This window comes from Harpia harpyja, chromosome 3 (genome assembly GCF_026419915.1).
Source record: "Harpia harpyja isolate bHarHar1 chromosome 3, bHarHar1 primary haplotype, whole genome shotgun sequence".
NCBI lineage: Eukaryota > Metazoa > Chordata > Aves > Accipitriformes > Accipitridae > Harpia > Harpia harpyja.
Genome location: NC_068942.1, coordinates 14,453,715 through 14,480,585, shown reverse-complemented (window position 1 = coordinate 14,480,585; position 26,871 = coordinate 14,453,715). Strand labels below are relative to the sequence as shown.

The window sequence follows — 26,871 nt, the reverse complement described above, 5'->3', positions numbered from 1 at the left end:
TTATTGCCTATCACTCAAAACATGGAGTAATCTTCAGCAAATACACTAAACGGATGGGTAAAAAATGTGAAAATGAGTCTTGGTTTAGCTCATCTTTTACTGTAGCTCACAATTAGATGCTGACATGGAGCTCCATCAATGGAGAGTCTGATCTGCCACAAAGATATTTGTGACTAGTGCTTGGGATCAAAACTAAACTATTCTAAGAAGGGTTATAACAGATAACATAACAAAGGTGATGGGGGGGGGGGGGGGGGAGGCCACAATCAGTCTTTGGAATGCAATTTGAAGATAAAGGCATAGAAATGGAAAAGGCAATGGAAAATACAGAAAGCCCAGAGAAAGGTGCTCTGGGTAGCAGCAGTAGTAAGAAAATTTTTTAACTTCTTTAGGTATATGTGTTTATTTTTATTTACAAGAGAAGAGAAGGTACACCACAGAAAAGAGAAAGAGAGGTATAAATAAAATAGAAGCAAAGCTAGACAGATTGGGAAATGGAAATGGAGGTGAGGTAAGGGCTGCAGTACAAGAGTGAGCGTAACTATGGGAAAGAAAGAAGAATTAGGAAAAATAGAAATGTCAAACAAGGAATTACTTGATTTATCCTTATTACTGCGTCATATTACATTGCTGTTTCTCATAGCCTGAAGTTTTGTGGTTTAGAGAAGAGATGGCAGAACAATGTTGCATTGGTGATCTGAACTGGACAGGGATTCTTACATGGAAAGATAAGTGGCCGATAAAAGAATGAAATAATGATCATGGACAAAGGTTGTTTTTTTGTTTGTTTGTTTGTTTGTTTTTTTTAATTGCAGGAAATTAAAGGGGTATAAGTAAAGAAATGCAGCAGTGGAAGTTAATTTCGAAAGAGATTGTCTTCTCCAGTTTATGCATAAACCTAACACATAGACAGGGATCTGATTCCAGTCAGTAATCTCTTTGCTCTTCCAAAAGACCAAAGTGACATTTTTCTTCTGAATGTTAGTTTTGGTGGGTTATTTCCTTCCTTCAATAGTGGTGGCAACAGTAACTGCTAACTTCAATGGCTTGTTATGTTCATGTTAATAAGTAACGTGTTCACGTTACTATAATATTTATGTATATGGTTATTTATATATATATATACACAAATAACATTCTACTATGAATCTGTTTATTCTTCTTTCCCTGAGAAATGTTGACATTACTGACTATATTTTATTAATGTCATATGCTATACTTCCAAATGTAAGGATATGGACCAATTTTTAATGCAGACTACTTATACTTAACATCAAGTTGGTATGATGTAACATGATGGCTACAAGCATAGGTGTGTAAAATGGAAAGAAGAGCATATGTGGTTTATAAAATGAAGAGTATGCACTTCTTTAGGGCTATAGCTAAGAAAGGGTTTTTTAAGTAGCAAGAATTTCACACCTAAATGCACTCAGAGTGGAATTCAAGATGTGAGGTGCTGAAATTCCCCTATCTGGTGAATATGGAAAATTAGGTATCTCAAATGAGACTGGATAACTGCATATGAAGAGGGAAGCCTGGCACAAAGATGGAACACAGAAATGTAACTTACATTTGGTACCTTGCCTAAGATAACAGGAGAAGTGCTTGTCTTTTTAGGATATGTTACTTGGAGGCTTGCTGTCTTTCAGAATGAGAAATAAGACTTGTGCTTTTTTTATTTAAAAATTAGCTACATTCCACTAACCCATTTGTTCCTGTACAAAATTCCTTCCTTCAGTTCTTTCTTCCCTTTTCTGACCATGGTTTCCCCTAATGCGTCCTAATCACCAGGTAAATGGTAGAGGTATGTTTTTGTGGAAGCTGTGCCATCATGCCAAAATATATGGCATAATGAAAGCAGATGAGATTGTATAATAAAATCAAACAGGACTGTTGCCTCACAGCAGCCCTGTCTGCATGACTCAAAGCTCTGTCCCTCTTTGGAGATGGGATTCTTATCCTGTTTTTCTCATTAGGGATATTTTTTTTCATCTAATTTCATTCGATTAGCAATTTTTCATGGTCATGAGTTCTTAGTCTGTTCCTGTAAAGTCAATGGTTCCTAAGAACTAAATAACTTCAGGACATTACCTACCCATCCAATTCAAGAAAATACAATTTATCCCTGAATTAGAAATGTTATAAAATCTGCAGCTGTTAATCTTTAAGTCCTAGGTCTGAGTGAAGGATTAGATAATACTAATGCTACTGTCTATTCATCAAATCCTTTGAAAGTAATAGCAGAAGCTAAATTTGATCTTTTACTAATATATGTGAAGAATGCATTTCATCCTTTGGTCTCGAAGCAAAAGGGCAATGCATCAACAGAAAAGAAACTTTAGTGCATGTTTTGGTCACTTAATGTTGGGATTTCTTTCCAGGTTCTGTTTGTTTCCTTAGCAGCACCCATATTTCCTGAAAGATTTTCACTGATTCAATTAAATTAATCCAGCTGTTTCCCAAGACTTTCAGACAAATAGGAAGGTACTACATGTTTTTAAAATGAAGAAACAAAGTGTTTGGCATTCTTGACAGTATCTTTTTGGTGAGATTTTTCATTTTTTATTTCATGTTTACAAAAATTAGAATATTCTAGCAATCCATCTGGACCATTTATTTCTAAAAAACCCCTATATCTTAAAGATTTTGATCCTTTGAGGTCAGCATTCCCTGAGGACCCTGGTCCTGGGAAAATTTTGGACAAGGCTCAGCTTAGTTGAGGTGCATTTAAGTTTGGAATAGAAATTTAGGCTCCTGTTGCCAAAACAGTGCATTGGAGCATCTCTCTGGGCACACTCTCTTGCTGGTGAAGGAAGCTGAAGCATGACCTGGAAGGCTGACATACTTGGCCTCTGCTGGAGGATGTGTGGGGCAGAGGAGTGGATGTAAACTTTCACATCCTCTAGTGGAGCTCGGGTGCCTCTGTCAACTTAGGAGTCACAGCACAATACCCCAGAGCTGGCATCTGACTGAGCGCCTCCTGAAAACCAGACAGAAAATGAACTAAATGTCTGGTGACAATCTTTCTCAGAGTGTTCCTGGTCTCAGAGTGTAGAGTAACATTGATGCAGATATTTTGGTTTCAGCAATAAAAGGGAAGAGCTGTCATTGCACATTCTTTGACAGTTTTCCAGGGAGGTCCAGATCGTATCTATGTGCCAAAGATGATGCACAGCAACCTGCTTTTCTGTCCCAAAAAAGCTAAACAGGAAAAAAAAAACCCAAACACTTTCCACACATCAACAAAATAAAAATCATTATCTCATGACTTTTATATTGCAACTGCATGAACATGCTTCATTCAGCTTGGATAACCCAAATGTCGTTTCTCCTAAGCACCTAAGGAGTTTGAATGTCATTGCTTTTTGTCTCATGGCTTTATGAATGGACATAATTCTAGGAGATTGGTAGCATTTCTTCGCTCTATAGGGCTGGACTAAATGAATTAATTGATTAAGTCAATTCCTTTTACCATTACAACTACTTTAATTCATAATTTAGTTATGTTTTTGAAAAAAATGATTTAGCAGTCTCTTACCCAGCTGTCACTTTAAAAAAAAAACAAACAAATTTGTATATTCATTTAGAATTACATAATCTGGATAGTTTAGAGCTTAGACTGATTAATTCTACATATGCTTAGAACAGGTAAAACCAAAGAATTTCATCCAGACAGGATGATGGTCTTACTCTGAGCTGCTTTCTCCCAAAGGATACACAGTCCTTATCCTATGAAAGTCTTTGTTTCAACTTAAACTGTTATCTTGGAGCACAAGCCAGAATATTTTATTCTCCCCCCCCCCCCCGCTCCTTTCATTCTCCCCCCCCTCCCCCCCAACTTTACCAACTCCCTCTGTTGGTAGCCATTTTCCAGTGAAACTCACTGAAAAACTCAGTGTTCTGTAAATTGGATGTCTAAGTCAAGTCTTCAGGGTTATGGTGATATTTCCTCTTTTCTTGTGCTTCCACCTTGATGTGTCAAACAGTTTTAGGAGCAAAAAAAGTATTGTTGAGTCAGCTGTTACCCATTTTTGTAGGTCTTGTAGGCTTATGGGATGAGAATGCAGTAATCAGATGATGAATATAGCTACAAGAAAAAGACACCTGTTGAGCAGGCTTGTTTCTGTTTTCTCCAAGTTTTAAGTTCATGGCCAGACTGAACAGGATGAAAAAGCTATTGCAGCACTCCTTGGGTATGTCACATGCTGCGAAGCCAAGACCTGGGGACCATCAGCAGTGTTAGGGCAAAAGTCCTCTGCTATTGCAGTCTAGCTACAAGATATTGACATGAAACAAAAAAAATGTTTTATGAAAGTTAATTATTTGTGGGTGACCATGTCTGTGTTTATTTTATCAACAGGAGGCAAAAATTGTTAGCAAAAGTTTCAGAAACTTTACCTAGCTGTGATTTCTTCTGAGTTACTGTGTAGCATTGCAGAAGATGGCACTGCAACTACGTATACCTGGGTGAAAGCAAAGTCTTAATCCTTTATGAATGTGCTTTGCAATTTCTAAACCTTTTCCTAAGTGGTCTTTGTGAAGTTGTGTGAAGTGTTTGCCTTGTGATGCATATGCTATGGTATGTAAACTATGGAGGCTCTGTTCTCTTGAGAAGAGCAGAGCATGTATTTTCCTAATATCTGCACGGATGAGGCTGAAAGGTATTGTCAATGTTTGCATGTAGGAATCAAGTAAAAATGTGTGAGATGCACAAAGGCAGAACTTGCACTTGGCTACATGAGCATCACACATGTGCGTATGGCCTATAACTATTTCACTTTGGTCAGTTCTGAGCATTTCATTACCAAGGAGAACTGAGAAATCTCCACATCCATCTTTTCCCAGACTAGCTCATTCCCTCTTTGAATCAAGTCACTTAAAATTAAAATCTAAAATTAAACTGGCATTTGCCTTAATCATACAGCTAACTGTGCTGCGTATTTTGCACCTGTCTTATTTGCTTAATATATTCTTGGAGTAACGTTGCATCATATTTTGAGTTTAGCAAAGTAGGGCCTTATGCAGTTATTTGTAGATCTCAGATTGCAGGGACATAATCATGGACCAGGACTTCCTCTGTGCTACGTTTCCTATAAACAGAGAATGAAATTCCCCTAAAGGTCCTATCCCAGAAAGCTTAGTCCAAGTATAACATGAGAGACTGTGTTGGCAGGGGTGGGAGGGGTGGGATGGGACAGGGCAGAGCCATGCCAAAGAAACAGCAAGATCCTGTAACTGGGGTAAACTTTTAAATAGTTATGTAGTCTCTCTTGTATTATATTATATATCTTGTACTTTAGATAGGGCAAAATAGCAAAAAAAAAAAAAATTTAGGGATAAGTCTTGCTTTAGTGTGGGTGAATGAAGGGGCCTTTTTACGGAGATGGCAGAATCTTCTCTGTGTTTTTTCCAGCTCTCCCTTTAGTCATTGCAATCATTTGAGAAAATAAAATAAGGTTTAATTGCAGAATCATCACAGCTATAAAGATGACAGTTTATCAGAACCTGATATTACTGAGCTACTACAATGAGTAATTAGTCCCTAATTAGTTGGATTTGCTGACAAATACATAATGGGAACTCACCATGTGTTACTGGCATCTGAAACAATTTTATCCTGTTAGCTAGAAGAAAGTACCGCTGTCAAGTATGTAAGCCTAATTTTCCCACATTAGCACTACGCAGTAGAAACTGAGTTATTTCCATTCCAAGGTGCAAATTTGCTAGTGTGTGAAGAATGCTGTTTATCACATTTATGTAGAGATTTAGAGTGTAGTTAGAAAAAGGTGGTGATATTTCTAGACTCCCTTTGCTACTGTTCTTCTCGCCAGTAATTAATAGCATAGCCTTATAACTATTTGTACATGTATCATGTTATCGAGAGCGTGATTTTTCAAAAATGCCCAATTCTCCTCTGCTATCATTACAATTAGTGGGAATCTTATTATTGGGAATGATAATATTCAGCACAGAACACTTTTCATTCTTTACTCCATTGGTTTTCTAGCACATGAACAATAGCCAATATCTTCATTTACTTTCCTCTGCCCCCATGTTCTCATTTCTCTTCTAAAATCTAGATGTAGACACGCCCCCACACTCGGTGGTCATGCTATTTTCAGAGATCTCCCCCTCTTGGTCTCTCACCTGTGTGATCTTTGTCATTGTGCAATGAGATGTCACCAATTCTGCTGTGTATGGACCTTCTGCAAGGGGAGACACAAGCCTTCTACTTTGGGTGCATGTTTTTATTGAGGGTCTTAGTAGGACAAGGATAGGCTGGAGGAAGAAAGCAGCAGTGAAGCCTAATGCATAGACTTAGTGAAGCTTTTATGTTCTTTATTTCTGAGGAGAGATTTGAGTAGAGAAGGTGGTTGTGATTTTCTAGGAATAGAGATGCAGAAGACAGGCTTACTGACTTGGAGAGTCCCAGATTCAAATCACATTAATGCAGTATGGAGCTCATTAGAAGATCTGAGTACAAGACATATTGTAAACATTTAATTGCAGGATGGTGTAATCACTGTGGAGAATCCTTTTCTATAGAGTTTGTTTCTTCTGTCTAGATTGAATCCTCTGTAGGAATTATTTACACAGGGACTCATTTAGTACAAGCAGTACAATTGCTTTCCAGAGAATTTCCTCTAATATAGAAGTTCCCTTCACACACACTTCATGAAAGCAGCTTAACCTCTTACTGCTACCAGTGTGTGACATTATTAACAAACTTGGTTAGTTAATTCCTGAGCTTTTGGAAATCACTTCAGAAAAAATGTGTGTCAAATATGCGGATGTAAGTCTTGGCACAGCCTGCTGAAGTGCAGTTGCAGTGTGCTCTGAGAAGACATGTCATTTAACAAGATACGTTTTTAAAAAGACGGGTGGGAATCAAACATAGCCAATGGAATAGGCATTGTGTGTAAATAGAAAAAGACCATTCTCAGTAGCAGTCCTGCTCACTTTTTGTAGCTCACATCTGTCTGGGCATCCTATGGCATCCAAACTTATTGTCAGAAATACTTCTTCTCATGGAGCAGGACAATTCTCCCTTCTCATAAAATAGCTTGGAAGAGAGAGTTTTGAACACTTACGGTTCTTCTGACTTACTTACAAAATAGCATGGGCTTGATTAGCTAATTAAGCTTGAGTAGGTAAGTATCCATCTTATTGGCATACCTGCACGGGGATAGCAGAAGTGACACAGGACCTATGGAAAACTTGCTGTCTTTTGGAGTGGCAACTGAAGTATCTTTGGTGATTTTGTAGTGCATTAGATGCAGTTAAGCAACTGAATTGCTTACCTATGACTAAGCAAGTAATAAGGGCTCAATTTGATTACCTGAGTGTAGATACCTAGTGCTATTTCAGATGCCTTAGGTTACATGAGGCATCCACACAGAGTGACAGAACAACATCATGTTTCACATCTGGTAGCCCTCTGCAGATGGCGCATGTTCTTCTGGAGCTGAAAGTGGAGGCCAGGTGAGATATTGCATATTAATTGGCACTGGATATTTGCATGTGAGCAACTAAATCAGGGCCAAAGGTGTGCAATTTAGCTGGAAGAAAGGATACCTAAAACTAAAAAAAAAAAAGTTTATATAAAAATCACTTGCACAAATTTACCATTTCATATGAGGTGTAAAACATGCTTGGATGGATGAGTGGCTTCCTTTTATGCCCATGGCTTGGCTTTCTGGTTACAGAATTATCATACAGACTTCTTTTTCTACTCTCAGCATTAGTTCAGACTTTTTTATGAAGACCTTTAGGATGTGGAAAAAATATATACGGTTTCCTTGTATAACCTTACTTTGTCCTGCTTCAGTACTTACTACGTAGGCTAGAATACTGTCCATACCACATCACAGAGAGATGAGCTTAAAAAATTCCTTCTATGATAATATGCGGCTACTAATATGGATAACTGTATCTGAACAGGTGTTGATTGCAGGGTTTACAGGTAGTGGAAGGAGCTAAAGGGAAGTCTACCTTAAATGGGCTGGGTGGAAGCAAGACAAGAGAGTGATGATTTAAGAACTGGCTGCAGGAAATAAGCCTCTTCGTAGGGAAGTGATGCTGGTTGGACCAGTTCATCAGACTGTCTTAAAAATATCACAGCCTCTTTTTCTTGAGTGAGGGAGGAACATAGGACTTTGGATTCCAGCTGTGATGTGCAAGAGCAGATGCACATGGGATGCCTTATTCTCTTTATAAGTACCTCCCAGAACTAGAAAATTGGAATTACAGAACTTACTTGCCTTTCTTTAAATGCAGCCTGTTCAGTGAATGTTCAAGTCTTATACTAGGCTCCAGGATGGAGGTTGATGAGAGACTTCCTGAAGTTTCCTTCAGGATGGCCATCTAGAGATGGTCTCTAGAAGCAAACTAATGATGAGGAAGAGGAATTTTGGGTCACCAGCATAAAACCCTGAATTCATCTGGGTGAAATGAGGGCCTCCAAAGATTCAATTTACAACAAAAGAGGAAGACCTGCAGTAGTGAAGATGGCTTCATGGTGCCTCTGTGGTACATTCAGTGCTTGGACTAGAACCACAATCTTAAGTAAGGTTCTAGAACAACAGATTGCATTGTAAGAGCTCCTTAAGAAGAGATGGGGGATGGTTGTACATACCCAAACCTCCTCTAGCTCCTGCTAAGTACTGCTGTGATGCTGTTATCAGATTTGGACAGGGTAAGATGGAAAGGGCGAAGTCACATAGGCGGACTTAAATACATCTTGATACACAAGATGTGCATTTTTTTTGTTGCTCTTAATTTTTTGAAGAAGTATTATATCTGAGCAGGCAGGTACTAACTGCAGCTGCTCTCAGAGTAGGGGACCCCCCCCAACCTGCTTGCAAACTGGAATGAGAAATTTAACATTAAGAATTTCTGTATGTGCTCTTAATTTGCTCATTTGTTTGATTTTCATACTTTTGTTAGACAGCTGTTCTCACTTTCCACCATTAGATATCACTGGATTGAACATATTGATTGTTCCTTCTAAGCAGCTGTTTCAAATGCATCAGAATTCCTTCTCTCGGATTTTTCAGATAAATACTGATTCTAATCAATATGCTTAAATTCATTCTGTATTACTTCAGACTTTGTCTTCATGAATCCAATACTTTTGTAAAAAAAAAAAAGTTTCAAATACATTATTTAGAAATGTCACCAAACTATTTCTAAAAACAATTAACATGCTAGGAAATTAAATACAATATTTCCAAACCAAAGTACAAATGACATTACAGAAACTCTTTGATTGATTAATACAGAATACTGAAGCTATTGTCTGCTACTCTGCAGTTAGACTATTTTGTGATGTGCATTTACAAAGCAACAAGAGCTAGCGTCACTATGTTGGTATGTTGTTTGACTGTGGCACAGCTCTTTTTCCTAATTAATTAAGATTGTTGAGGGACAATATATTGCTTCAGCCAAGAATTTTCCCAAAGAAAGGGCTTAATTTCTGTGAAAATTTACTTGGAGATTAGAGAAAACAATTCTCTTCTTTAAAAAAAAAAAAAAAAAAAGGGGCACAAGACTAAGTAAATGTGTGTATAACCAAACTTTTGCCTACCAATTTGAAAAAAATTTGTTTGCTGTGTGACATGCCAGCAAGTTATATTGATACAGTCTAAATGGCAAAGGTGGCAGTTGTATCAGCTAGCAGGCCATTAATATACTGATGACTTTTTCTATTATAGTCCCATTTTCTTAGGCAATAAAGTCAACCTATAATAACGAAATATAAAATTTTTAACATCATCAGGTGATGTGAAGATCTCTGAAAATACTCAACTACAGAATTTATTAATTTTTTTCTCACAATTTAGAGGTGCCAGATATATATGAAATAAATTACTGTTTAACTACTGACCCTTTGAAATCAGTCAGCCTTCTCTTTGCTGCAATGTAGTGTTGCCAGCAGGTTGCTGGAGGTGGTCAGCACTGGTGATGCCACACCTGGAGTACTGTGTCTGGTTTGGGGCTGCCCGGTATGAGAGACATGGATGTACTGGAGAGAGTCTTGGCAAAGGGCCACAAAGAAAGAAGATGAAGGGACTGGGGTGTCTCTCATTTGAGGAAAGGCTGAGAGAGCTGGGACTGTTCAGTCTGCAGAAGGCCTAGGGAGATCTCATCAATGTGTATAAATATCTGAATGGAAGATGTTAACAAGGACAGAGCCAGGCTCTTTTCAATGGTGCCCAGTGACAGGACTAGAGACAGTGGGCACAAACTGAAGCACAGGAAGGTCCCTCTGAACATCAGGAAACACTTTTTTTACAATGAGGATGACCAAACACTGGCACAGGTTGCCCAGAGAGGTTGTAGAGTCTCCATCCTTGGAGATACTCAAAAGCTGTCTGGACATGGTCCTGGGCAACCAGCTTTAGGCGTCCCTGCTTGATGAGGGGGGTCAGACCAGATGACATCCAGAGGTCCCTTCCAACCTCAACCAGTCTGTGATTCTGTGTGGGTGCAGCACCACCAGTGTAATTTTTTTTCTGGGAAGCTTCCAGGCAACAACTCTGCTGTATTCTCTCATTTGGTGAAACACAATGGAAGTGATAGCAAAACGATTCCTCAGAGAGGTAAGGCTTATCAGCTAAATGCAAAGCTGAACAAGTTCAAATATTAATATTCAGTTTAAGGTCTAGTCTATCAGAATGAAGAGGCATGATGTTTTTTGCAATATGTTGCTTCCAAGCGCTTGCTCAGCATCTTGAATCCCCTTAAGTTTGAGAAGAGGACTGACCTCAGGATGTGTAGATTTAAGCAGTCCCATTGCTGTATTGTGCAGAAGGAGGATGCTGCTACCTTCTCCCTTCAGATTTACGTCTTGCAGGTGGAAGTGCCTCCATAGTACTATCACCGAGCTGGGCATCTCTTAGACACTACCTATCGTCTGGCAGAACTCTTCCTTGCTCATCAAGCAGTCTGTTGTAAACCCTGTTTTTGTAGCCTCTCTCTCCCTTATTACAGAATGTAGTTGCCCACTTTAGCACTGAACCCTAGAACTGGACACCCGATTTTATATGCCTTAGTCCTTCGAAATTCAGCAAAAAACCACTAATGGACTTGTAAATACGTAATATATATGTATGGGGGGTGTGTGTGTATATATATGTATGTACATACATCTGAAGGGTAAACTTTAATTATGATCTATATATAAATTGCATCATTGCTATACTGGAAATATTTTATACTATTTAGCATGCCTTTATAACCAGATTTACTGCATATATAATTAATACAAATTTGTGACATTTTTCCTTTAGATTATCACCTTCAAAATGTAGTATGCATAAGAGGAGGATTTTGTTACTATATATCATATTTTACACTGAAAAATCTAACGCAAAACATTCTTATGGACATATTTTTATTAAATGTGACATAACACACCCATCAATATTTTCAGCACTTCTTAGATCAAATTTTGTATTTTTCCCTATAAATTAAAAAAGTTGACTATTTAAACTACATTAATACGTAGGCTACAGAACACTTTCCAAAATTAAGACTATAGCCCTAAATTTGCACAAATTACAATATCTTTTAGTCTTTTATTTTGATGTGTCAAAACTCAGTTAACAATATAACCTCTGAAAGAAGAAAGATGAAACAAGAAAAGACAAATCTTCATAAAGGAATAAGGCCACTGTGGCTAACTCTGTGTTACTAGAGTCAATACAGTAGTCACTTTCAATTTCCTAGTTGTCTTGAGGTTTGAAGTTGGTTCCACTAAGGCAAATGCATTTTTGGATGTCCAGAATGACCAGATGTCTTTAGCTGCAAAACCAGTTCTTCTGAATGGACTTTTCAGATCACCTTACTTCAGAGCCAGGTGACTCATAGCATCAGACACCTCTGTTGTGACTTGTGCTGAAGTACTAGCTGGTATAATGTTCAGGTAAATATCATACTGTTGGTCCATACCAAGATAGCTGTCACTCATGAGATACAATGTGTAGATACACCTAAAATGTAAAAAGCAGAATCGTTAGTGTGGAAATTAGGTCTTGACTACTTGGAAAAGCTAATCACTAAGAAAACTTAATTTACAAATTGTCATACTTTCCAGGAGTTTCTGGAGTAAAAAAAGCAACAGAAACAGTATTTCGATTTCTGACATATCCAGTTCTTTTCAGGGCGATGAGCTCTTTTTTATCGACTTCTCCCAGTATCAAAAACCATCCTTCATCTTTAACTTTGGGGAATCGAGGAGCCACTGCTTTACTCTCTTGCTTTCCCTGTTGGGGAAAAGAAACAGCTTAGTAAAACTAGAAATCACCTTTCCAAAATGCCATTCTTCCCTGAATGAAAACCACCTCTAAACTACATTGTTGTGAATTGTTACCTAAGACTATAATTTAGCCAGACTAAAATATTTTTGTTATTTCTTTTCAGATGAAGTGTTTTTTAAAAAAAAATAAAATCACAGTCCACAGAGAAAAACCCACAATACAAGATACTATTCTGCTTATTTTGTAAGCTATTAAAACTTGAATGGAAATACTGTTCCCTTTTTGTAATTTCATCTAATATATTCCAAACATTATTCTCTGCAGAAGGGTTAATTGTAAACCTAGTGTCTTTAAATAAAGCTAAACAATATTGTTCAAGATTAATATAAAGACAAAAACAGCACTTGAAGTCTTTATTTGAGGTTGATATAGCAAAAGGAAAGATTATTTCAGTGATTCTTTAAGACAGTGACTTTACTGCTGGAAGCTGAAGATATAATGATGCACGCTCAATCAGCATTCATTTCATGTTCTGTAGAGGGAAAGGTTTTACTGAAGATTTATACAGAAGAAAAAGCACCACCATAGCAATGAAGCTTCAGAAACAGTTTGATCCAGCTGTTTCTTACAAAAGAGGGATCAAATTCTAGGAGACGTTTGTAAAACAGTGATCACTGCACAAAATGCTCCTGCTCCCTTCTTTTCCACGGCTTCTGGTTAGGAACAGTCTCTGTCAGTAACTAACTGGCACAGCAAATAGAACAACTTATGGAGAAGCTTTGACCCTTTTTCCTTCCTATAAATGAGATAGATAGTCTCCCCATGAAGCTATGGTGAACTGTAGTAGTCAGGACAAGAAGTCTTTCGGGGAAAAAAGAATACTTTTCAAATATAATTCTTTAACTAATGTAGGTAAGTTACCTTCAGGATTTACAACAGAACATATGTGTATCTGTTATTATTTTTATCAAAATGAAGTTATCTTAAGAGTATCAGAACTAACATCTGAAACTGTTCTCTGCTTACATCTTGAACTTTTCTTCATATCTTAACAAAAATGCTAGTAATTGTTGTTCTTAGTTGTTTGAAATGTTAGAAAAATTCATTAGCAAAATTATAATCACGGTGGTTCATATGCCGCTCATGGTATGCAAATGCCAAAAATGCATCTATAAGTAAGTGATAGCTACAGTGTCAGCAGTGCCTGATTTGAATGCAGGAGGCATGGTCTTAACTCTTCCAAGAGCTGACAAACAGCGAGTTACTGCTGCTACGGGCAGAGCAGTTGGAAACCTGTGCAGAGGCTGGTGTTTCTGGCTTGGCACATGAAGACCTGCTGCAGGCCCAGTGAGGTGACCAGCCCAAGAAGAAATGGGATGTGCTTTAATGGAACAAAGGGGTGGGACTGAAATTTAGGTGTGGAAAAGAATTGTATGTAGAAGTTGTTCTAGGAGCTGTTCAAAAAAGCTTCATAAGTAAAATATGAGGAAAATATCCTCAGTAAAGGCCTGAGGATGTGTTATGAGTGGAAACATATTTATAGGTATGGGTCTGGTATAGCAGTTTGGAGGTACATGGGAAGCTTATAAATTGGTTTGGGGAAGCAGGATATGAAAGAGCACAAGTGGCAGGAGTTTGGGGCTGGTGAGTACTTAACTTCACAGGCAGTGTTTATCATAGCTACTGTCACTGCTTATAGTACCCAAACAAATGAACTTCATGAGTTTCTGGTTTGTAAAAAACCAGTGAGAGAATTTTTTCATTGACTTGAATTGCTCTAGGGTTTTACCTTAAGAGTCTATTTACTATCCTATTGCAACCTGAAAAACCATTTGCTTCATTACTAACACAGAAAAGGCTTTGAAAGTGTTTATAATTTACATAATACTTAAACCACAAAAAAACCTGTGATGCTGTATAAAGCATTACTGATAATGTAAATGGATTATTGGAAACTTGTGCACTTGGGAAGGAAATGATAAAGTAATCTACCTGATACCCCATCTGGGTTCTCTGCAGATTTACTTGGAGCACATACTCTTGATCAGCATGTAATTTAATCCATCTTTTGTCATCTCGTGCGTCTGTTGTCAAAGAAGGAACAGGTACTTCGTTCTGTGGCTGAACGGGGTCATCCCAACAGCCCTTAATGCTCAGGCTGACGTTTAGAATTGGCAAACGGCACAAGAAATTCCAAGCCTGTAGGAAAAACAGATCCCTGTGGATTACAGGACTATCTATACAATCATTGTCACTGTAACAATAACAATTCAATGTGCACTCTACATATTTATTCTATATTAATAATATTTTATTATGCATTAGAATATCATATATAATCGTACAACTCTCGATCACAAGCATAAAATACTTTTAATTAACCTCTCACTCTACTTTCTTCTAAGCAAATAAAACAAACGTGAAACTCCTCAAGCATGTTACACGTGCCTCACTAAGATTACTGATGTCTGAACACAGGAAAAATTCTTTACCACTCCCGATTAAAGTATTTTTTCCCTATAAGCCACTTAAAAACTAGTATAATTAAGTTTTAAATTAAACTTCCTTAGCATAATCCATAAAGAACAAGTCACTGCAGTGCTAATTAGCAATGGGCAAACCTCAGAGAGTTCAGAGGATCAGTTCAGATAATTAACCAAAAGTTCAACTGCATATCCAAAGTTATCCCTATTTTTTTTTTTTAAGGTTTTCTTGCATCGATCTTCACGAACCCTCCTTCTTATAGTCCTCCTGAGGAATCTTAAGTCTCTGTGGTTTCTGATGAACTGCAACAGGCCCTCAACTTTCTCTCATCCTTGTACAGAGAACTGTTGTTAGAGGCATACAATTTGTGTAGCTGAACGCGACACTCTCTTCAACCTTAAAGAGGCATCCTGAAAATGCAGTCCTATGTGTCTCTCATTTAGGTCTCTATCAGACAAGGAAAAGCAGCTCTGAGAAGCTGTGACGAAAATGGAGGGGAGTAGTGCAGGCTTTCCTTTAGTAAAAAGAAAATCAGCATGTTCATTCAATGAAATTTGTTAGGAAGAAGAAATGGAAAAATGGGCTGTGGAATGGAGGCAGTGATTTGTGGCCTCACTACGGCTGAAAAAGATAGATGAGGCTGGCACTGGAAGAAAAAGCCAAAAGACCAAGAACCACCCTCTGCCCTGCCCTCCTTCCCCTCCACCGCCAAAACAAAACAGGAATCAGCACTTCACCCATGTTTTCAAACAACACATATGAAAAGCTAGAGGGTGGGAAGGAGAAAAAGGAAAGAATATTGGTCTTGGTAAAGAGCCAGCAGATGTCAAAATAGGAACTTGTGGGAATGAAGAGGGTAGGCATAGTCGCATGGGCAATACTGGCATGGAACAGAAAAGCTTTATCTGGAAAAAGACTAAAGTACATTTTATTTTTCATGTTTTGTTTTGACCATCTTGTGTTTCAACAAAATCTGTTTTCATTTAGATTTAGATTGTGCTTGATGTGTCTCCGATTACTTTTTTCTGTGCTAGAAGATCTAGAGCCCTAATAAAAGCTCAGTTTGCTTTTTGGAGACATCATTGCCATGGTTCACACCGACAGTAATGGTATATGTTAATACATAATTAGGGATACAGCAGCCAGGGTAAGCAGACCTAAGGTCGCACTGTGTAGGAATAGGTGGTGCCGTCCCTCTCTCCAATACCCTCCCCTCCAGCTAGCCGTCCCCCTCTCCATCCCCGATATGTCGGCACTACCATGTTGTGATTGTGCAGCTAGATGGATCAGCTAGCTAATCATTTTGGTGACAGCATGAACTTAGATCAGCTTAAAGCTGATTGTAGAAGCATATTCTCTAATCCTGCGAGTACTCTGAATAAGCATGAACCTTCAGTGCCACTGAAAGAAGTGGTCCAGCCTCCTCCCCTGCTGGCACAATCATTCACATAGCCACTTGGCTACTGGCCATTCTGACTGTTAGCGAGAGGGTTGGTATGATCCCTCCTCCCCTCGTCCCCAGATGCTCGCTCCCACCTCCTCCCCTGAACCAGCCACAGCATTTGTGCAGCTGTGCAGTGAGCTGGGTCAGGGGAGGTGAAAATGGCATAGGGAGGGCAGGACTGCCCATTTCGACTGCAGTGAAGACTTATGTTGGATTAAAATGGCTGCATTACCAGAGCCTGGCTGAACTAAATGAGAAAACTGATTTAGGCTAAAAACTAATCTCTCTTTCTTCCCTCTTCTGTGTGCTGCATGAACAGCTGTGTCTGTTCAATGGGGAAGGTGGGGAGGGCCAGCTGTGAGCGCTCAGGAACTGCAGTGTAAAAGCAGGGGACACCGATGAATAGTGCCTTAGCTAAGAAAGGACAGGAAAATTATAACAGAAAATAAACAGCTAGAACATTAAGGGAAAAGAGATTCCTCTTTGTCCCAACTCTGAAAGGCAAAAGGGGGAAAAAAAGGCAGCACCTTGAAGGAGAAAAACCACCACAGGCATTCTTAATTAATTAGTTGTTGCCAGGATTTTGCTACATTTAACACACAAGACACTACTAAAAATCACCTCCAGCAGATCACACTGGATGAGACAACTTGAGTAGTAACACCTTAACTGGCAAATGATTTTATGTTTAATGTAAAGGTTTTTAAGATGAAGCTTACTGTAGGACATGTACACACCTACTGTGTGAGACTCTCCATGCACAAAAGCAGTGTACTTCTGCTGTGTTCAGTAGAGGCACCCTAATATACACCAACCCGCTGAGCACCCCTTTGGTTATACTTTAGATATCATTTACCTGGAAAACTTTCATGTGCACTATCTCAGAGGACAAGACCTGCTACAATTATGTTAGAACAAAGTTTAATTTCAGCAGAGATCATAATGTATTAACTCCTTCAGGGGCATTACCTGCTGCTCTGTTGAAGACTATGATTTGGTCTGGTTTATACCATGCAACCCCAACATATTATTCTATTTGTCAAAGGCTGTCATGTCCTCATGTAGCTTTTACAGTGCAAACAAACCAAAGTAACTCTGAGTAACTTTCTAATTAGATAAGAAAGTAGTTGTAATGTGTCATTCTCCAGGCCCTGTGTATTTGAAAATTAAAGGCAAAGTTAGTACTCCTTTATCATTGATACAGTATGCACAGCAGGCTGTCTTTTCATCATCCACGCAACATGAAGAAAATGAAGAAATGCTTTTCTTACTGAGGAAAAAAGCCAAGTAGTAGCAGCTGAAAATGAAAAAAGAAGATTACAGGAACACATACTTCCAGGGTAAAAGCAGCTAATACTACAGCAAGGATAATATTTTTTTCAATCTTGAGGTTTCTTTTTTCTCTTTCAATAAGATAAATATCAGCTTAGTATTTTAAAAGGTGCCTAATGCCTAAGTGACTTAGAAACTGAAAAAGATTTGTTAAAGAAATATGATTCAGAATGAATCACGGAAACAAACATGGAGCTTAGGCCAAAGATCAGAGTAACAGTCTAAATAGTTTCTGAATTTAGACTGTCAGCTTTTAAAGCCCCACTGACTCTCAATGAGTTTTAGGATCATAATTAACTTTTGGAAAATTAAACTCAGGCTCCCATGTTAGTTAGATAGTTCTCGACAATTTTACTGGTTTTTTTGCTGTATAGGATAAGACAAACACATATTATCTCCTTTTAAATATATCAACATGCCCAGCGTGTGCATGTACATATATACTGTATATATATTTACCTACCAAACCCATAGATTCAAATCATAATCACATGAGAAATTCTTCATGAACCTTTGATAACATCATTAGCATTTTTGCCAATAATCTGTCTCCCCAGGACTTAGCCTAATATTCCAAATCCATGAGCAGCTTCAAGAGCTGCTATTTAAAAATTAATTACCAATCTGCTTAAAAGACACTTTCATCTTTCCAAATATGAAATTTCTTCCTTTTCCTATCTGCCTCAAATTTATGTAAAGCTCAAGCTGTTTTTACCAGTTTCATGCTAGTAACAGGTTTAAGGTATAGGTTCAATATACTGTGAGAAGTAAAAGGTTTGTTAGGAAAAGAATGTTTCTGGCAATTTAGTGGTGTACTTACTACTCTTTTGGACTTTGTTCAGGTCTGGTGCCAGAATGCTAGGCTTAAACTCTGTAATCTTATATTCTTTCTTTATAGAAAATGTATCATAAAGATGCATTCTTTATTGAAGAATTTTTCTCTTGGTTGGCCCCTAAGTGTGCACTGAAAGACTTTACATCTGAAGACACTCAACAAGCAGTCTCAATATGAATGTAAATTCTGTGCAAGGTATTATAATAGTTTTGGGGTTTTTTTTCTGAAAAAAAAAAAAAAAAAAAGCCGTAAAGAATATAAAATATTGGTATAAAGGTTTCACATTTGCAATGACCTGCATAATACAGTCATGGCTTTGCTATACCCAATACGGCCATTCCCAACTCACCGAAATGAAACTTTCTCCTTATATGGTGCTAAGACATTGTGTTTTTCCATCTTATATGTATCTGTATTTACAAACAGATATATAGAGGCATAGAGTCATTCACAGTGTGAATGTACACACCACAGACACACAAGCTATTTTTGAAGAAACTGCTAAGACATTTCAATACCAGCCAAACATATTTATCTGAGGATTAATCTTCATCTATTGAATCAGACGAGAACACTGCCATGCATACAATTATTTAATTAGCAGCCAAATCCTCTGCCAGTCAGCAGCCGTTCCAGGCATACTGATGGGGCAGTAGATGCAAATCTCACAGTAGTACTGCTTTTTCTCATTACTACTGCAATTAGCACTTAAATTGATGCTTTAAACATACTAATTTCTGGAATAATTCAGGATTTGTATGTTACCTGGGATCGCCTCACTGCAGAGACGACACCAGATTGCTACGCAAATTGAAGCACTTTTGAGCCAAATAACCATCATCATATCAGACAGAGCCAATTTGCATTTGCTTTTAAAGATAACAGAATGGCAATTTATGCAAATAAATTAAGTAAGTTTACTTCTGAGTTCTCCCTGAACTAATTATAACAATGTTCTAATTTTTTATCACATCTCAAAGTTGGACTGAAATCAATGTGTATTATGTTAGAAATCTGTTGTTAAAGGAAGCCTTGTTTTGATGTCAATACATTTTCTTAATTCAAAATTTTGATGTTAATTTAGTTACAAATGCAGATGTCTGTTATAGACATTTAAGTACTTTTCTTCTTGTTTGCATACCAGTAAAAGGTTTAACTGAAGCTGAACAGTCAAACACAGGACATATTGCTGTCCTTTTAAATATTCAAATAAAAAACATTTGAAGTATAGCTTTTGAAGTTTTCATCTTTTGTACATTTCTTTGAAATCAATAGGCTTAGCATGCAATGAAAACTATGGAATATAGCTGTCCTTTGCCAGGAATGGCTTGAAAATCAAACTGAAAATAAGACTCTAGCAGCCTCAGGATTTTGGAATAGTATTTTTTTCTACCCCTCTGTGAAGTGTGAAATTTTCATCTGCTTTTTCCGTTTCAAATAGAAAATGAGCGCTGGATCTTTTACTAAGGGTATTCTCAGAAAAAAATGGTGTTTGACAGACCACTTCAGAAACCAGCTATGATGACATTTGCAATGCATGTATTCCTAGTGCATAGCTGGCTATGAAAAGGTGGATAACACTCAGCAGATTGAATGACCTAGAGAAGCATCTTTAGAGCAAAGAGATCTGGTAATACCAGCCATAAACCAGACTCTGTTACTGGTTAGCAAGGATTAAGTGAAAATAATATTAAGAAAACAGGCAGAGAAGAACCTTCGTAAAGCTAGCAGTACCTTGAAATTAGAGGAATGAATGTGTTGCACTTTATACAGAACATCACATGATATTTGCTGAGGGGAAATGAAATGAGTATTTCTTTTCCCAACTACTCTTCCTTTCCAATCACATTGATAACGACCACATGGATAGAAAGTATTACCTGTGAAATGTGTGCTGTTTGCAATTCACTGTCCACAATGGAAGCAAAAACATTCTCTTTTCCTTCGCAGGCAGCCATTAGTTCGGGAAGACACTCGATAGGTCCTTGGTAACCTCCATACACACTCTTCCTTTTGCCTTGGCTCCACTTCCTGATACAGACAGCAAAACATATGCCCAGGGAGGGAAAGCAAACATTTGTTTTCAGTTGTTTTGGTGGTAAAACTTGATACTGCTTTCTGTTATTAAATGTTGGTCATTTATTTTTGGGTAGCATTAATTACTGCATCATCTAGGTGTCTATAGAGCTTAGCATTATCTATGATATTAAGATGGATACTAATGTATTTTTATAATGGATTAAAATAAAGAGATAATTAATATACAGAGTTAGATTTGTTAGGACTTGGAACCCTTCCAGTGATCTCTTGTTAATTTGTCTCAAATCATGGTTCTCAAAATAATCTGTGGGAGTTAATTAATCAATGAATATTGAAAACAGAAACAGAAATTCCATTTGGGAAAGCATCACTGTGAAAGAATGAGTTCTGCTTCTGGCGCATTAATGAACGTTCTCGAGCACAACAATGACATTCAAACACAATCAGCAGTCAGAAGTGGAATGAAATTGCAAACCTGCAAATGCTTAAAAGAATTACATACCGAAAAAGGTGAAGGTGGTGTAGCTCTATATTGGGCAAAGTAAGCAGGGAGGAGTCATGTATCCATCTACCCTGAACCACCATCTGCACCAGACTGGTTATATTCAGAGCAGTTACCAGCCAGCCATGATGTGCTGCAACATCCAGCATTGCCTAATCAAGAGAGACATACATAAAAAAAAGAGAATGCAAGTATAATTGTGTACCTGGTTCATACAAGTAAGAGCATTTATTTAATGATTAACATACAGGAATTTCTAGGCCTTCAACATAGGAATTTACTTCAACCTCTACTGATGGCAGTAGGCATCTTTTGAATTAACCTTGAAAAAAGATGGATTAAGTCATGCATCATCATCAACTCTTACCCTTGAAAAGATAATTTACACCATGTTTGTGGGGGTGAGAGCAGACGGTGGGATCTTTTCCTTACAAATAACCTCTCTTTTACATAATCCAACTCAGAATGAAAGGAATACATCTCAAAGTTTACTGTAAAGGAAGAAGTTACAATTAACTGCAGTATTGGTTTATATTGTGACATGAGAGCTGTGCCAGAATTGCAGAATTATTCAAAAATCCTTGAACTATTGAAGAACAACATCATATTTACAATTGTTCAAAAATTAATACTAATATCACTTACCAGTAGCAGTTATTATTCCCAATTTAACCTAAGGACTTAAAACATCTCTTGAATTGGACTAGATAAAAACACTAAAATTTAGCTTAATGAGCATTTTTGAGGTTTTGTTCAACACTGACCCCTAAAACTTGAGATCTTGAAGAAAGATTACAAAATAGCTAATAGTTTAGCTAGGGTAAGAGCAGTCAGAAATAACATGGATTTCACCCTTTGCATTGTGAACAGTTGACTATCTTGAGAATGAGGATGCTCAGCTGTCTCTCCTTTGGCATCTCTATCCTGAATCTGAAAAGCTTTCCCAAAGTACATAAAAAAACCAAGCAAACACCCCCCCCCCCATGCAGCTACACATCACACTTTAAAGTGTTAACGATCATCCTGCCTTCCATGTCTCATGAGTTTCTGTCCATTTCTACTTACTATGTTTTCAACAATCCAAGTAAAAGGTATACTATAAGTATCACTAGCATAAAGATCTAAATCTGCAAAATTCATTATGGATTGTGCATTGCGAGTGGCCCTATTGACACGAAAAAATTGTTATGCTTGCTTTTTTCCTGACTGGACTTAAATTCTGTTTGGTTAGTCTGAAAGAGAATTCAAAATTTCTTCCAAAGGAGGAAGGACCAAACATGAGCTTTTGGTTTCAACTTTTTTTTTTTTTAAATGGTAAATGCAGTTATTTGCATATATAGTATACTTTTCACCCTGTCTAGAGTACATTAAAACAATTATTATGATTTATAGAAGCATTTCAGCTGGTGAAAAAAATTCTAATATGTTAGTTGTCTTGCTTATTTTGTTGTTTATACCATTACGATCACAATAAAGTGTGCGTCCTCACATTACAACACTCTAATTCAGTAGAAAGTTATGTATTTAAAAGTCGTTTGCCTTGTAAGAAATTTGGAATTTGATTAAAATACCAGAAAACATTTTTTAAGAAAGCAAGAAAAGAGTCTGATATATTGAATAGTTTCAACACTTCTTAATACCACTTTCTTGGTATTAAGAGAGTTGCAGTTTGATTTTAGGACTCAGCTTAAGATGTTTCCATGGGTTTTTCTTTTAAAGACAAATGATTTTGTTTGATACTTCCTTAGACAGCAGATACCTGCATCATTTTAACTTATTTTCCAGCCACTAGTGTAATGAGGAGAAGCTGTCTATGTAAGTCTTTACATTTAATCAAATGTTTTACAGACAAACAAAAGGCAGCATTTACTTAAGGCAAACTAAACAGTGAAATCTTCTTTAAACAAAGGAGTTGTTTACACACGCAGAGCTATTTCAATTAAATTACACTGATTCTGGTGAAATACTGAGTTTAAAGACACAAGTTAGTTGCAGTGCTGGCCAGTCACAGAGTTTATTTTAGCAGTTTACAATGCAATTTCAACAGGTTTTATTCCAGATTGGGGTGATAAGATCAGTGACACTTAGAAAAACATTTAAAGTGTTACCCTGTATTACACAAATGTCTCATTTCTCATGAATTGTGGATAAAGTGCCTTTCAGCTAATAAAGATCTAGATTTAACGTTTAACTTGTCTTTTTTGAAGGAAAAGCCAGAGCACCCTGAAACACTCTAATAACATTCCTAGTGACCCTAGAAATAGTACCTCACAGCACAACATTAATGGCTTTCTTTTTCTGTCCTTTCACTTGGCCTGCCAAGGTGATTTCCAGGCATGATTATTTTTACCGAATAGAAAATAAAATTATGTTAGAAATCACATATGAAAGGAGCAGCTTCATGGCCTGTAGATTTATGCGTTGGTTCACATGATTTTTAGTCAGATAAAGAGGGAATTGTTCTCAGCATGTATCAGAGTGAAGTCCATCTTCTAAACTTACAGGGCAAGTCGCTCTTTACTCGCTTCCACATTTTAAAATATATTGAAGCCTACACATATGGCACAGTCTGTGTCTCTGAGTGTGTTACTGAGACAGTACAGTATCTCTCTCCTATCCTCCACTACCTGATTCTTGTTCTTTCCTTTCTGCTATTCTGACACAGCCCAAAACATCGTGTTCCTCAATGACAAGACTGCTGTATATACATGAAGAATAATGGGTGTACAGATATCCTGTCTTTTCCATGAGCAGCAAGAAGAAAACAGTAAGTTGTATATTTAGTCAGCATGAAGCAGTGGTATTTTCATAAAATGCTTCTGAGGATACATGCACAACACTGTTTTCATTGTTTTCTTTCTTTCTTTTCTTTTTTTTTTAAATCTATTCCCCTACCCCCACCCCTTTTAACAGAGGTTTGAAAAGGGGAAAGGAAGAGAGAAGATGTAAGAGAAAGACAAATCTAAAACAAACTAGACACTGAAATTAACTGGAGGATCCTTTCACATAGAAAATCTCCTAGAAATTGATAGAGGCCTACAGATAGATATCCCGTAGGGAGTAAGGAAAGCCTGTGTGTGTGAGACTCTGTGTTCCACATTGTTATAATGAATCCACATGGCAAATCCTCTTTTCCTCCTTATTTTCTGCTTCTTCACCCATAGAATTTATTCACAGCATCTCTATCTGGATGTGAAATCCAAGACAGTGACATTGTGAAAAAGTCAGAACAATGGTAAAGTTGGCTTGTTTCATCTGCTGCCTTGGAAACCCGCACACGTTTCATTTTCTGCTAAGTGTAAAACACAGATGCTTGATACTTATACGGTTATTGAAATTCCTATAAATACTCAAGGTAACAAATTGAGTCATTCCCCTATCTCCAAATTAGCTACATAAAATGTAGCAACAAAATAAAGAAAATAATATAAAAGGCAAAAGAAAAAATGATAAGTATTTAATATTTATGTTATCTGATGAATAATATTTAGTCTCTCTAGTTTCTCCAGTTGCTACTTGTTTGGTTTGTTGTTGTTGTTGTTTTTAAGTACTAACCAGTATAATTGTAATTTCTAAATATCTTATAGTTGATAAGATTGGAACCATTAAGAATATTATTCTAAACTGAGAAATGGCACAAATTCATTATCTGCCTTTCTAGCCTCACAATTTCATGCCAACACAGGATAACTTCATCATAGAGAAAAAATTAAGAGAAGAGGACAGTGAGCGCAAGAAATAAACCAACAAAACTATAAAGATGCTTTTACTTACAGAAAAAACATACAAATATTTTTTGGTAAACCAACAAGTTGAAAAAAAAAAAAGCCCTAAGCCCACTACTTTTTAACCTAAAGCAGAAAAGTTGGGGTAAACAGATGGAGTCAAGGGAACTGTTGCTTGTTATAATGAAAAATATGCTTACCATCATCCTATTTGGGCCTCTTCCTGCACTTAGGAGAATAAAAGCAGAGGCCTATACTGAGACAGGTTTTATTGAAAGAATCAGGCGTTAGCTTTTAAGCCTTTCAAGTGTCATACTTGGACAACAACAAAGTAATAACAGCAGTTAGTGACACATCCTTTAACATTTTGTCTGTCATTATCAAAAATACCTTGGCTTGTACCAACATGGGTAGCAACAAGCTATAAACCATGGCAGGGGTAGGACAAAAAAGCTGATGCTCAGTAACTGATTGATGTAGGTATACCTGTCAGGTATGGCAAAAATTTTCATTTTGATGATATTCAGAATTGAATATCAAAATGTTTGGATCAAAATCTTGTTCTTTCTTTCTTCATTCCAGAAGTACATTAATATGAAACCCTCAGCATCTATTATCAGGTTTCTATCATCTTATTTTGAGGAGCAGTGGTTGGTTATCCTTAAGTACTGAATTACTTAAACTGATCAAATTGTACCTTTCTGGTCTATCATGAAGCTCAGATTTAACAGTCGCTCTCTTTTTAGCCAAAGTTACTACCGATGCTTGGAATTTCAATTATGGTTTATAATTCCTTAGCTTGAGGGGAAGCAAAGATGGAGGCAAGATGTGGGAGAGGTAAGTGTGTGGAACACTCACTGATAGCAAAACATTGCTTTTCTTTGCTGTTTTTAAGCACTCTGAATATATGCTCAAAATAACAGATAGTAAATTGTTCCATAATAAACATATCTGCTCCACTGCCCCCCCAATTAAGATTTGTCTAGGAACTAAAATATCCTGACTGCAAAATCTTTTATTTTAGAAACTTTTTGCAAAGTTTTAACACTGTTTTTGGTATTACTTTCACATCAGTCATTTGAAAGCCAGATAGTCTGGATCACTCTTGTACAACTGGATAGGTGGCAGGGGAACAGAGACTGTACAATTGGCAGAATATCTGATCTACTCGGATGACTTAAATAGCTTTTTCCTTTAAGATAAGTTATTGAATTAAAATGAAACAGCTTGCATCTTATTAGGAGACTGCATACTGCTTGGAATAATTGCTTCTTCTGCTTGAAGTCACCTGTCATATAACTCTGAATATACTAAGCATTTCTACTTAAATACTGTAAATATAAATGTAATTGTAAACATTGTAAATATAAATGTCGATATTTTGTGGCTAAATTATATTTAAGGAAAGTCGCAATGAAGCTAAATGAACAATGATAACTGCTCTGGATACAGAGGCTAGCTAAGGAGACTAAGGTAATGTAAGAAGTGCCATTCCAGCTGAGAATTACATCTGTGATTACTAAGCTAAAAGTTGACTGCCTACAGTGATGCCATTGGTGGTAATGACTTGGTGGATGGGGGCTGAAACTTCAGGAGCACCCAGGGTGAGTTTCCTGGCTCAAATTTATCCACTCTTAAAGGATTAATTTTATTTTTTGTATGAGCGCTTCACAGGCTATGACACTTTCTTGAGTGCCTTCATTCGGGAAACTGAAGGTTGGTACACTAATGTATACAGCCCTCTATACAAAATGACATTCACCTTAGACTTGTAAGTTTATGTAATGTAAATCCAACACATTCTCAGCCAAACAAATATAAGTCTTACTCTGTAGTGTTGCTTTGAGGAAGGAAATGGGTATGTAAAAGAAATAAACTGTGTAAGACTAAAATACTTCAAACCGGTATCGCACAGTTACATCAAAAAGCAGAGTTAAGGCTGTTTTTGTACCTGAATTTATTGTGTATAGTATTTCAATATCAAATAATCAAAATATCCCCACTCTTGTCTTCGCTGCATGATAATATAAATCCTGTTGTCTAGGACTAGACTTCAGTTAGAAATACAAGTTAAAGTCATTAGAATGGTGCCTAATTACAGCTGTTTAGGACTACAGAGTTTATATGACAAATATTTATAGATAATAATATGCAAAAGTGTATGCATTTTACCCATTTTTCTGAAAACTATGAATTCAGAATAACAGTAATACTTTTTTGCACACGCTTCAAATGTAGGAAAACTTCCA

The 26,871-nt window shown here is 37.1% G+C and overlaps 1 protein-coding gene across 2 annotated transcripts in view; it reads right to left on the bottom strand.

The window, feature by feature from the left end:
* Nucleotides 1–11,378: 11,378 nt before the first annotated feature.
* The window catches only part of ASCC3 (activating signal cointegrator 1 complex subunit 3), a 287,526-nt gene continuing 272,033 nt past the window's right edge, over nucleotides 11,379–26,871 (bottom strand). The window contains exons 38-42 of one of the 2 annotated variants that reach the window (XM_052781435.1): nucleotides 20,898–21,049; nucleotides 20,236–20,386; nucleotides 14,253–14,459; nucleotides 12,091–12,266; nucleotides 11,379–11,993 (exon numbers count right to left, since the gene is read on the bottom strand). In XM_052781435.1, the coding sequence (XP_052637395.1) occupies nucleotides 11,846–11,993; nucleotides 12,091–12,266; nucleotides 14,253–14,459; nucleotides 20,236–20,386; nucleotides 20,898–21,049 (834 nt within the window). In that variant the 3' untranslated portion in view covers nucleotides 11,379–11,845. Of the gene's footprint in view, nucleotides 11,994–12,090; nucleotides 12,267–14,252; nucleotides 14,460–20,235; nucleotides 20,387–20,897; nucleotides 21,050–26,871 lie in introns of those variants that run through there. The other variant, XR_008234298.1, reaches the window with a different exon arrangement.